General features: G+C 45.7%; 1 protein-coding gene across 2 annotated transcripts in view; it reads right to left on the bottom strand.

Annotated features, from left to right (window-relative positions):
- armh3 (armadillo like helical domain containing 3) overlaps positions 1-13,454 on the bottom strand; it is a 186,573-nt gene that overhangs the window by 87,395 nt on the left and 85,724 nt on the right. For both annotated transcript variants that reach the window (XM_063071318.1, XM_063071319.1), the window contains 2 exons: positions 11,984-12,072; positions 2,140-2,222 (listed from right to left, as the gene is read on the bottom strand). In XM_063071318.1, coding sequence (XP_062927388.1) covers positions 2,140-2,222; positions 11,984-12,072 — 172 coding nt within the window. The remainder of the gene's footprint in view (positions 1-2,139; positions 2,223-11,983; positions 12,073-13,454) is intronic.

The raw sequence follows: 13,454 nt of genomic DNA, 5'->3' as shown, positions 1-13,454 counted from the left end.
TTTAAATATATCCAATGACTTGGCCTCCACAGCTGACTGTGGCATCCGCTGACTATCTCTGTTCCAAGGAGAATCCTTCTATTCTGAGGCTGTGTCTTCTGATCCTGGACTCTGACACTACAGGAAACATCCTACCCAGATCCACTCTATACCAACCCAAGATAGTACTCTCAAACAACGCGACCAACGGCAACGTCCTGCAAACAGTTCACTGGACTGCTTCTTTCAAATATGGTTCTACTACGAAGTTGTGTGTCATTGGAACCTGTGATTTATATTTTGATGGTGAGTTTTTAGGCTCATTGAGCGATCTTGTACTTTGCTGTCTGAGAGTGTTTGCTGAGGTGTGGAGCGGAGAGCGTCGCCTAGAAGCCTGGAGATAGAGTGGATGTGAAGATGATGTTTCCTATGGTGATAAGAGTCTAAGACCAGAGGACACAGCCTCAGAATAGAGGGGCGTCCTTTTAGAACAGAGACAAGGAGGAATTTCTTTAGTCAGAGGGTGGTGAATCTGTGGAACTCTTTGCCACAGGCAGCTGTAGAGGCCAAGCCTTTATGTATATTTAAGGCAGAGGTTGACAGATTCTTGATTGGTCTGGGCATGAAGGGATACGGGGAGAAGGTAGGAGACTGGGGATGAGGGGAAAATTGAATCAGCCAGGATGGAATGGTGGAGCAGACTCAATGGGCCGAATGGCCTAATTCTGCTCCTATATCTTATGGATGGTAGGGGTCTGAAGGGCAATGGTCCCATTGCAGGTCGATGGGAGGAGGCAGTTTAGATGGCTTAGGCATACTGTCTGAGCCAAAGGGCCTGTTTCTGTGCTGTACTTGTCTAGGACTCCAGTTGACAGTCAGTCTTTGTCTAGGTATAGTTTTCATAAACTCTATTGTATTCCCCCTGTAAATGCCCGTAAGAAAATGAATCTCAAGGTACTATAAGGTAACATACATGTAATTTGATAATAAATTTACTTTGAACTTTGAAACTCACTAATCACAGGCTTCCAGAGCATCAACCTTCAACTTCCATCCTCTGCTTCCTATCATGGAGCCAATTCTGAATCCCTTCCACAAGCACAAGCCCTGTATCATGCAACTTAATCTACCAGATCAGCCTACCACGCCACACCTAGAGAAAGGCTTTAAAAGTCCACATAGACAACATCACTACTCTACCTTCATCTAGGCCCTTGGTTACCTCTTCCAAAAACTCCAAATGATTGTCATACATGACCTCCCATACCTAAAACCACGTGGAGTATTCCTGATCAGGCCTCGATTATCCAAGTGATGGCAGATCTTGTCCCTCAGAATTTCCTCCAGTAATTTGCCCTGCAATGAAGTCAGGCTCACTGGCCTGTCCTCACTACCCTTCTTGTACAATGGAACATTATCCACCATCATATCTTCTGGAACTTTGTCACTGGCCAATGACAAAGCAAATATCTCCAGAAGGGTCTCCACAGTTTTTTCCCTGGCCTCCCACAAGATCCATACTTGATCAGACCCAAGGGATTTACCCACTTTAGTGTGCTTCACGGGTATGAGTACCTCCTTCCTCATAATATGCAAGTTCCCAGACTCCATGAATTATTACCTTCATTTCTTTGACATCCACAGTATTCTCCTTAGTAAACACTAGGGGAAAGACATTAAGAGCCTCAGTCATCTCCTATAGTTCCACACATAGGCGAACTGCATCTCCTGTAAAGGCTGTCATGGCCTTCAAGAGCACCTTGTCTCTCCAGTCACTGATGTAAGTGAAGAACCTCCAGATTATCTTTAACCCTGCCTGCTGAATCCATCTCATATCTTCTTTTGCGTTCCACATTTCCCTCTTAAACCTGCTCTTTAAACATTTTATATTTTCAAGGTATTCAATGATACCCAGCTTCACGGCGTAGGTCGCACGGTCCGCGGGGAACATGGCACTGCAGCGCCAGTCCCAGAGGCACCATCACGCTGTCAGTCACACAATCAGGCAACATTCTGTTGAGTGTTCTATAAAGCAGTGACAAGACTCCAGTGTTATATAATCCATGGCACAGGGATAAGTCCACACTTTCACAGACTGACTGTTCTCAATACCTTTTGAGGAAACAAGAGATATCAAGAAAATAAAAAATAACAGCTCACCGTTAAAGCCAGAGCAAAGATATTATGTTTTCCCAATAGCACTGTCTCGTTCGACATCACAAACTTCAGCAAATTGATTAGTGCTGCAATGAGAGGAGATGAGGCAGATAGTGAGAAAACGATAGTCAATTTCAACAGCTCATTCTGAATTTCACACTTGCCTTGATGCATTTTGTAATGACACACATTATAACTACAGTGGTAGACACACACACAGTGGCATGCAAAAGTTTAGGCACCCCAGTCAAAAATTCTGTTACTGTGAATAGCTAAGCGAGTAAAAGATGAACTGATTTCCAAAAGGCATAAAGTTAAAGATGACACATTAATATTTTAAGCAAGTGAACTTTCTTATTTCCATCTTTTAGTTTTAAAATAACAAAAAAGAAAAAGGGCCAGAAGCAAAGGTTTGGGCACCCTGCATGGCAGTACTTAGTAACACCCCCTCTGGCAAGTATCACAGCTTGTAAACGCTTTCTGTAGCCAGCTAAGAGTCTTTCAATTCTTGTTTGGGGGATTTTCGCCCATTCTTCCTTGCAAAAGGCTTCTAGTTCTGTGAGATTCTTGGGCCATCTTGCATGCACTGCTCTTTTGAGGTTTATCCACAGATTCTCGATGACGTTTAGGTCAGGGGACTGTGAGGGCCATGGCAAGACCTTCAGCTTCTATTCAAGTTCTATTCAAAAGGTTCAAAGGAACATCTAAACAAGCCTGATGCATTTTGGAAACAGGTCCTGTGGACTGATGAAGTTAAAATAGAACATTTTGGCTGCAATGAGCAAAGGTATGTTTGGAGAAAAAAGGGTGCAGAATTTCATGAAAAGAACCCCTCTCCAACTGTTAAGCACGGGGGTGGATCGATCATGCTTTGGGCTTGTGCTGCAGCCAGTGGCACAGGGAACATCTACTGGTAGAGGGGAGAATGAATTCAATTAAATACCAGCAAATTCTGGAAGCAAACATCACACTGTCTGTAAAAAAAGCCGAAGATGAAAAGAGGATGGCTTATACAACAGGATAATGATCCTAAACACACCTCAAAATCCACAATGGACTACCTCAAGAGGTGCAAGCTGAAGGTTTTGCCATGGCCCTCACAGTCCCTCGACCTAAACATCATCAGAAATCTGTGGATAGTCCTCAAAAGAGCAGTGCATGCAAGACAGCCCAAGAATCTCACAGAACTAAAAGCCTTTTGCAAGGAAGAATGGGCGAAAATCCTCCAAACAAGAATTGAAAGACTCTTAGCTGGCTACAAAAAGCATTTACAAGCTGTGATACTTGCCAAAGGGGGTGTTACTAAGTACTGCCATGCAGGGTGCCCAAACTTTTGCTTCAGGCCCTTTTCCTTTTCTGTTATTTTGAAACTGTAAAAGATGGAAATAAAGTTTTCTTTCTTAAAATATTAAAGAAATGTGTCATCTTTAACTTTATGCCTTTTGGAAATTAATTCATCTTTTACTCACTTAGCTATTCACAGTAACAGAAACTTTGACTGGGGTGCCCGAACTTTTGCATGCCACTGTATAATGCATTGGATGGGGCATCTTTTGAGAGGGCTGATTTGACTTGGACATCTTTGAACTTCTACTGTGTTGTTGGAGTTACATTTATCCGCTATCAGACTATGGAATTCTGCCTTATAGCTCATGGAAACATTTAAGGTGTTAGGTACTCAGGGGTGTTAAGGTTGCACAGTAGCATAACATTTTGAAGTGCCAACTATCACAATTAGGGTTTAATTCCGACCTCCGTGAGGAGCTTGTACCTTCTGCTGGTGATCGTGTATGTTTCCTCCGGGTGCTCTGGCTTCCTCCCATGTTCCAAAGACTTTGGGCTTAGTAAATTGTGGGCATGCCATGCTGGCGTTGGATGCATGGCAACACCTGCGGGCTGCCCTCGGCACATCCTAAGCCTATACTAGTCATTGATGCAAAACAATGCATTACACTGAATGTGTCAATGTGTATGAGACAAATAAAGCTAACCTTTAATCTTTACCAACCCTTCCTCAATCAGCTCCACCAGAACTGGCTGCTAAAACTCTCGTTTGTGTGTGCACAAGAGACGATGGCCTGACATATATTTACAGAGTGAATTCAGAGCGAGAAAATGAATATCAGGGTTGTATATGGTGACATATACAGAATGTACTTTCATAATAAATTTACCTTGAACTTTGAGAAGAAAATATTGCAACTTCCATAAACTTAATCACTCAGACTAAAGAAGTGAGCCTCAGATGGTGAGACATGCGTTTTGCTGAGTCTGAACAATTTCCAACAGGGGCGAGCCAAAAGAGACGGCAGCAGATGGTGACGGCAGATGCCACAGAGCGGGAGCACCCGAGCCTCCCTGCCTGTGCTGTGTGTGTGGTTGATCAGATCTGGCTGCAAGGCAATCTGATCTGGAGCCAGGCAGAATGGTAATTACCCAGGGGAAGGAGTTCAGGACACGAGTATTCAAACCGCAGGAGGGGGAGAGGAAGTGAGGCAAAGGGGAGCAGAGAGAGCCTAATCCAGAGTAAAGTGAGGGATGAACCTGGAAGAAAGGAAGAAGTTAGAAAGAACAAATGGGAGTCACACTTCTGGCATAGTGGTTCAGCAGGTAGTGCAGTTGCTGGATCTGTGAGGCAGCCCAGGTTCCTGACCTCTGCTGCCGCCTGTACAATCTGCGTGAATGTTTCAGTTTCCTCTACTACCTAAAGGTATGCAGGTCGATGGGTTAATTGACCACCATAAATTGCCCCTAACGTGCAAGTAGTAAAATCTGTAATGTCGCAGATGTAGAGAGGATAAGAAACACAAGACTGAGGACCAGACCCAGGCCATTTGGCCCATCGAGCCTGTTCTGCCATTCGATCATGACTGATTTATTATTTTTTTCAACCCCTGCCTTCTCCCCATAGGCTCTGCCACCTTTACTAATCAAGAACCTATCAATCTCCACTTTAAGTGTGTCTTGGACTCCAAAGCCGTCTGTGGCCAATAAATTCCACAGATTCGCTACTCTCTGGCTAAAGAAATTCCTCCTCATCTCTGTCCTAAAGTGATGTTCTGTATTCTGAGACTGTGGGATTAGTGTAAATGTTAGATTTGTTTATTTATCACATCTACATTCACTGATCACTTTATTTGGTACACCTGTTGTTACTGCAAATATCTCATCAGCCAATCATCTAGCAGCAACTCAATGCATAAACGCATGCAGGCATGGTCAAGAGGTTCAGTGTTGTTCAAACCAAGCATCAGGATGAGGAAGAAATGTGATCTAAATGACTTTGACTGTGGAATGATTGCTGATGCCAGAAAGGCTGGTTTGAATATCTCCAAAACTGCTGATCTGGGATTTTCACATACAAGTTTCTAGAGTTAACGGAGTATGGTGTGGAAAAACAACAAACATCTCGTGAGTGGCAGGGCAGTTCTGGGTGCAAAAATGCCTTGTTAATAAGAGCGGTCAGAGGAAAATGGACAGACAGGTTCAAGCTGACTGTAACTCAAATAATTATGATGTGCAGAAGAGCATCTCCAAATATAAAACATGTCAAACCTTGAAGCAGATGGGCTACAGCAGCCAGATCACACTGGGTTCTACTCCTGCACCTAATAAAGTGGAAAGTGAGTGTATATCAAAACATACAGCAAAATGCATGTCATTTGTGTTAACAACCAATCTAACCCCAAGGATGTGTTGGGGAAAGTGTCACCATACATTCCAGTGCCAACATAACACGCCCACGATACTCAGCAGAACAACACTGTGCATGCTAGTGTAAAGGGAGCTTTACAGGCAACATGGACTCAGTGGGTCAAAGGGCCTGTTTCTTCACTCCGTCTATGACCCTTCACGCCATCTTAGACGTTCTGAGACCATGGCTGTATAGCTCTATGGCCCCAAGCACAGACACAATCGAGTTCGAAGCTGAGTTTGCAGGGTTGGAGATTTGGAGATGGAGAACAAATGCTGACTTGTCCTCCGAGGACAAAGCAAAGAGTGGCCCTGCAGGTTTCACTAAATCACGACCCCTAGACTGTCCTCACCGAATGCACGAGGAAACCCCGGCAGCCAGTTTAGAAACAGGAAGGTTTCACATACGGTAAAAAGGAAAAAGGGTAATCAGAGGATTAGTTCCTTACAATGATTGATGGCAAAAATCCAGAATTGCAAGAAGAGCCAGAGACGCTCAGCAGGCCAGGCTGAATCGGCAGAGAGAGGCAGCATCAGGATCTCAGGTCTGACGAAGAGTCAGTGTCCCGAAACATCCGCTGTTTTACTCCCCACAGACGCTGTCTGATCTGCTGAGTACTTCCAACATTTCCAACTCCTTTTTGGGCACTAAGTGATGGAGTTGCAGAGAGAAGCTGCGTCAGAAAGACAACAACTCCGGTGACACAGAAGAGTAACGCTTAACAGCGTTTGGAAGATTGGGGTTCAATTCACGCTGCTGTCCACGTGTTCTGTTGGTGCTGAAAGCATGCAACACTTAAGAGTTGCCCCCAGCACAGCAGCGGACTATGTTGGCTGCTAACACGTGTGACACATTTTGCTGTTGCATGTCACAATGTACAGGTGACAAATAGAGCTAATCTTTTAAAAACTCGAATATACTTCTCCCTCTTCTACTGACAGCACAGCGCACATTCACAGCTGCACCTTCCCACAGACGTTCTCCCTCAAGGCTGACCAACTCACAACGCACCAGCCTCTCTGAAATATCCTACACAGAGCAAACGCTATTGGGGGATAGGTAATTAAGACAGGTGGATAGAGTCCAAATAATGTCATCAAAGGGCTGAACAAGACTTAAGGATCAAGTTCACTTTGTTTTTGTGGCTACAGGATACCAGGCAGATTATTAACACAGGTTATGCCTGGCCAACCAGCTCATCCAGCTTAGTACACCAGTGACATCATCTGCTACGGCAGCTTGTACTGTTCCAGTATGAACTCAAGTGAACTTTTTAGGTAATTATTTTTGTTTGTTCAGATGCAGTCATTTTCTAAACAACCCAAGAAGCTTGCAAATACCCCAAAAAAGGTTTTCTGCTCCATTAGATCGATCCACTGTCATTATGCCAGTTTGCTGCCCTGCATGTATTTTTATAGAAGTCATAGTTCTAGAGACCAGTCACAGTGTTCTTTTGGCTCACGATAGAGACAGGATCAATGAATCATACAACACCGGGGGCCATTCTGCCCATCATATCTTTCTGACAGAGTGATTCTCATTCTCTCCCTCCTCCTCCCCAAAGCCAATTATTCCTTGGGAAGTATTTATTCAGACCACTACTGTAGTATTGCGAGCAGTACCCTATATCCAAGGAAGGACATCCTGTCATTGGAGATGGTCTGGTCTAGAGGAGATTTACAAGAACTCTCCCAGTAACATGTGAGAAGTGTTTGCTGCCTCTGAGCCTGTACTCACTGGAGTTTATAAGAATAAAGAGGGAATCTCATTGAAACCCACCATATATTGAAAGGTCTCTATAGACTGGACGTGGAGAGGATGTTTCCAATAGTGACAGCAACTAGGACCAGAAGGCACCGCCTCAGAATACAAGGACATCCCTTTAGAACAGAGTTGAGGAATTTCATTAGCCAGAGGGTGGTGGATTCCTTGCCACAGACAGCTGTGGGCCAAAGCATTAAGTATATTTGAAGTGGAGGTTTACAGGCTCTTGAATAGTAATGGCATCAAGAGCTACAGGGAGAAGTTAAGAGGATGAGATTAAGAGGGCAAATAAATCAGCCATGATGAAATTGCGGAGCAGACTTGATGGACAAATGACCTAATTCTGTTTCTATATCTTATGGTTTATTCGATACCAGTACTTAATTAGCTTCCAGTGCTCCTTCAGGCAATGCAGCCTAGCAAACCAACACAAACACACCCACTCTCCTTAAACAAATAGGTTGTGCTTAAGAGCATTAGAACCTGACCTCTGTTTGGTCTGTGTGGAGTCCGCCAGTTCTCCCCGTGGACCTGTAATACACCTTTCCACATCTCCAACTGGATGCTCGTTTTCATCCCACATCCCAAAGGTACTGGCTGACATGTTAAAATGGCCATTGTAAGTTACCCACACCAAAGTTACTCAATCCATCCTGATTTGATGGAGACAGACGTGAGAAGCATGGAGGAACATCTGGAGAAACTTCTGAAATGCCCGCTTCGCTACCGCTGCTACTCTGCGATCGAGAATCTCCGGAGGGGAAGGCCCTAATTCCTCGGCTTTGCCTATTGCCTGTTGCTGGGGCCAAAGCGCTCGGCAGAGATGGTGCTCGGTGTCCGATGTCGGAGGCTCGAAATTTTTGGACGGACTCAAGAGTCGGCTGTGGTCGGGTGCTTCCAGGGTGCTGCATCGGCAAGTTTGCGGCGCTGGAAGCTCATGGCAGGGAGAACTTTTCTTCCTTCTACCGTCTGCCTGAGATGATGGGACTTTCGAGAGAATTTGAGACTTTTTTTTACCGTGCCCATGGTCTGCTCTTTATCAAATTACGGTATTGCTTTGCACTGTTGTAACTATATGTTATAATTATGTGGTTTTTGTCAGTTTTTCAGTCTTGGTCTGTCTTGTGGTTCTGTGATATCATTTCACGCACATCTGCTCTCACCCCATCCTCCCGCCACCCTACTAGGAATAGGGTTCCCCTTGTCCTCACCTACCACCCCACCAGCCTCCGGGTCCAACATATAATTCTCCGTAACTTCTGCCACCTCCAACGCGATCCCACCGCTAAGTACAGCTTTCCCTCCCCCCCTGCTTTCCGCGGGAATCGCTCCCTACGTGACTCCTTTGTCCATTCGTTCCCCCCATCCCTCCCCACCGATCTCCCTCCTGGCACTTATCCTGGTAAGTGGAACAAGTGCTACACATGCCCTTACACTTCCTCCCTCACTACCATTCAGAGCCCCAGACAGTCCTTCCAGGTGAGGCGACACTTCACCTGTGAGTCGACTGGGGTGGTATACTGCGTCTGGTGCTCCCGATGTGGCCTTCTATATATTGGCGAGACCCGACGCAGGCTGGGAGACCATTTCGCTGAACATCTACGCTCTGTCCACCAGAGAAAGCAGGATCTCCCAGTGGCCACACATTTTAATTCCACATCCCATTCCAATATGTCTATCCACGGCCTCCTCTACTGTAAAGATGAAGCCACACTCACGTTGAAGGAACAACACCCTATATTCCATCTGGGTAGCCTCCAACCTGATGGCATGAACATTGATTTCTCTAACTTCCGTTAATGTCCCACCTCCCCTTCGTACCCCATCCGTTATTTATTTCTTTTTTTCTCTTTCCTTTTTCTCCCTCTATCCCTCTCACTATACCCCTTGCCCATCCTCTGGGCTTCCCCCCTCCCCCTTTCTTTCTCCCTAGGCCTCCCGTCCCATGATCCTCTCATATCCCTTTTGCCAATCAACTTTCCAGCTCTTAGCTCCATCCCTCCCTCTCCTGTCCTCTCCTATCATTTCGGATCTCCCCCTCCCCCTCCCCCTCTCAAATCTCTTACTAGCTCTTCTTTCAGTTAGTCCTGATGAACGGTCTCAGCCCGAAACGTCGACTGTACCTCTTCCTATAGATGCTGCCTGGCCTGCTGCGTTCCCCAGCACTTCGTGTGTGATGCTTGTAACCAAACTTTCTTATTCATTTTCAGTGCACTGTTTATTCTGTAATTTATCACACTTTTACGTCTTAGCTCTCTATGGCTGCTGCAAGACAACATTTCACAGCATACAAGTCAGTGACAATAAACCTGATTCAGATTTCAAATTATTTATTTTCCCATCAATAGCAAAGTTATGTTCTGTCTTTACACTTGACTTACTAAAATAAAACCAACAGTTGAGGGTCAAATACCCTCCTCTGTGGTACCCTACCTGCCAGTCTGAAAAACCTCCTCCCTGTTATCAATCTTTTAACCACCTTTGCTATTGTATTAATCCCTCTACGGCAAAGCCTTCTTTTTTGTAACGACATACAGACGTTCATGATTTGGGCGTATAACTCTCTGCTTGAATGGAAAGTCTAGCACACAGTAAGGTTTATGGAGGAGGGTGGCATATTCACAAATAAAATCTAAAGCACCAGCTCTTTTCAAAGTGACATTTCTGTCTGCTGTGATAGCAATGAAGAAATGCAGGGCTGTAAGTTAAGGCAGCACCCGCACTAAATGGCCAATAAATTCTAAGTCGAGTTTAATTGATGCTACTAAAATGTTTGCTTCTCTGTATCATTTTGCGGTGAGGACCACAATGAGTTCCCGTGGTAAAATGAGCTGCCAGCAGAAGTGGTGGATGACAGTTCAATTTCACCATTTAAGAGAAGTTTAGATTTAGGGTAGGAGGGGAGTGGAGAGCTATGGTCCAGGTGTGGTTCAATGGGAGTACGCCAAATAATGGGATAGAAGGGCCTCTTTCTGTGAGCGAGGATCTCGAAGACTAACAATTGCCAAAGGAGCTACTGCATTCACAAAATGCTGGAGAAACCCACCAGGCCAGGCAGCATCTATGGGAAAGAGTACAGTCGATGTCTCGGGCTCAGCCCCTTCGGCAAACACTCATCTGTTAGAAGTTATGGGATAGGGTCACACTCTGTAGTTCTCTGTAATTTCACAGATATCTTTATTGGTAACTTGAAATTTATTCAATTAACTGAAGTTAAGTTCCTTCTCACAGTAGGACTGTGAGCATGGTTCCCATAAATGTCCAACCTCTGGATTACTAGTTCATTAAACATTAAAAATTAATTTTAACTGTCACACATACATTAAAATATACAGTGAACTGCATCATTTTGCATCTGAGGATTGTGCTAGCAGTCCACACGTGTTGCTAAACCAACATCGCATGCTCACAACTTACTAACCCTGACCTGTACATCTTTGGAAAGTGGGAGGAAACCAGAGCACCCGGAGGAATCCCACGCAGTCATGGGAAGAACGTATAAACTCCTTACAAACCCTGACCAGTGACTGCTGGTCCTGTAAAGCATTATGCTAACTGCTACGTTATTGCGCGGCCCGTGACAGTAACCTCTCTCCTATGCTCAGCAGTATATGGCATCATAAGAATGGAACGGCCGCTGACGCAGTGGCATCAGCGCCGGACTTCGGAGCGAAGCCTCCCGAGTTCGAATCCAAGTTGGGCCACCCCCCAGGCACACTTTCCTTCCGTGCCGGGTTGAGCGTCGAGCTAGCCACTCGGCCTCGTAAGAAACAAGGGTCGAGCCAGGAACGTTCACATCGTGACCTAGTTAATCCGAAAGGACACCAATCCCGACACTACGCACCAGACAAGAATGGCTGACAGTCTGGTGCGATACGCTGGGAAGGAAGGCTAAGAATAGAAGGATTAGGAGCAAAGTGGGCTATCTGGCCCATCGAGAATGCTCTGCCATTCAATAAGATGATGGACTCAGCTCCACCTACAGTACCCCCCTTTTTCCCCATGACCCTGAATTCCCTGCCATGCCATGCAAAACTCTACCCAACTGTGTGAACCAGCTCCAGAGGTCAATCCTGACCCCCACTGCACTTCTTGTGGAGTCTGCACCCTCTCCCTGGGGTTCTGTGGATTTGTGTCAGGCGTTCTGCTTTCCTCCCACATCTCAAGAGGTGAGCTGGGCGGTTACAAGGTGTAGGTCCAAGTGGAGTCGGTGGGAGCGTGAGAGAAAAGTTTGGCAACAGACAAGGAAATAGGGTCTGAAAGGACTGCCCAGGGTTAAGTCAGTATTGAGTGCCAGATAGACTGTTTGTGTCATCAATGGGTAGATACTGGATCACACTTCCTCGGTGTACCATAGTGTTGTGTAACTACCAGTAACAGGGCACTCACCTGACCAGAGTTCACGCCACGTGTAATGTAGCCGCACTCGACATTTCTTCTGATAACAGATGAGCTTGTGGACAATCTGAACGCAACGCCTGCAGATAAGAGAGGAGAGTCATACTGACAGAGCTACAGCATAACCATTTCGTAAGCGAACCCTGGGTCAAAGAGAAAGTATACCAGTTCCTGGTGAAAGTGGCTTCAGGGAGCTGAGGAGACGAGAAACAGGGATGGGCTGAGGGAGTAGGTGTGTGGGTTAGGGCCTGGATGCCTGAAAACACAACAGCTACGCTCAGCTGAACGAAGCAGGAGGCACAAGAGATTGCAGTTACTGGAATCAAGAGCAACTGATCATCTGGTGGAGGAACTCAACATGTCGACAATTCAACGCAATTGTCTACATTTCAGATTGAAATCCTGCATCGTGACTCAAATTCCTGAGGACACTTACGAGTGCAGCACAACGGAAGGATCTGGGAATACATATTCCATAATTCATGTTCAAGACCAAGGTAGAGTCCCGATGAAGGGTCTTGGCCCGAAACTATAACTCTTCTTTCCTTTCCTGATCCTCTGGGCTCCTCCAGCATCGTGTGTGTTACCCAAGTTAGATTCTGTGTCAACAGAAAGTGCTCCGGATCACTGGGTTTGGTAAACTAGTAAACTGGATTATATTATTGTCACATGTTCCATGGTGTTAAAATGGCTGTCGTGATGCGTCTAGTGTGACGGTGTAGTGGGCAGTACTTGTCGCTCTCACTTTCAGCTTCCACCGCTGGCTAGCAGCCTTGCGAAAAGGAGGGCTGAATGTGTAAGTCTCTCCCTGCCAGTACATAGCCTCTCCAGCAGCAAGCCTCATGTAGTGCCTCCTCGCTGGCGACACATAGAAACTGAACTCCTTTTGGATTCCGGCTGAACTACAGAGGACGAGGAGGAGGTCTGGCCCCTGCACACACAGCACGCAGATCCATCGGTGTGTGGACACGCCCTGGTGCTCGTGAACCAGATCCCCAGCTATGAGTAAATAGCCCCACTGCCTCATGGGCAGCCCTGGGAGAGACGAAGGCTACGGGAGTAAACCCAGACAGCAAATCTGGAGTGGAGACAGACGGATGACAACCACAACAACCACGGTACAGTGGAAAAACTTGTCTTGTATACCACCCACAGAGATCAATTCATCACAGGAGTACATTCAAATATTATAAGGTAAAACAACCACCAAGTTCAGTGTATTTGTGTTAAGAGTCTGGAGAATCTGTGTACAGTACAGAGAGAAAGTACAATGCAGGTTAACAGATGCAAGGCCACAAGAAGGTAAATTGTGATGTCGAGAGTACATCTTATCACACTAAAAAACCAATAATCTTATACCAGCGGGTTATGACTTTTCCCATGACTGCTGGAAACTGCAGAAAGTTGTGGACACAGCTCAGCACATCCTAGAAACCAAGTGGCCTTCCACGTCTACACCTCC

This window comes from Mobula hypostoma, chromosome 19 (genome assembly GCF_963921235.1).
Source record: "Mobula hypostoma chromosome 19, sMobHyp1.1, whole genome shotgun sequence".
NCBI classification, from domain to species: Eukaryota; Metazoa; Chordata; class Chondrichthyes; order Myliobatiformes; family Myliobatidae; genus Mobula; species Mobula hypostoma.
This window is presented reverse-complemented; position numbering and strand designations above follow the sequence as displayed.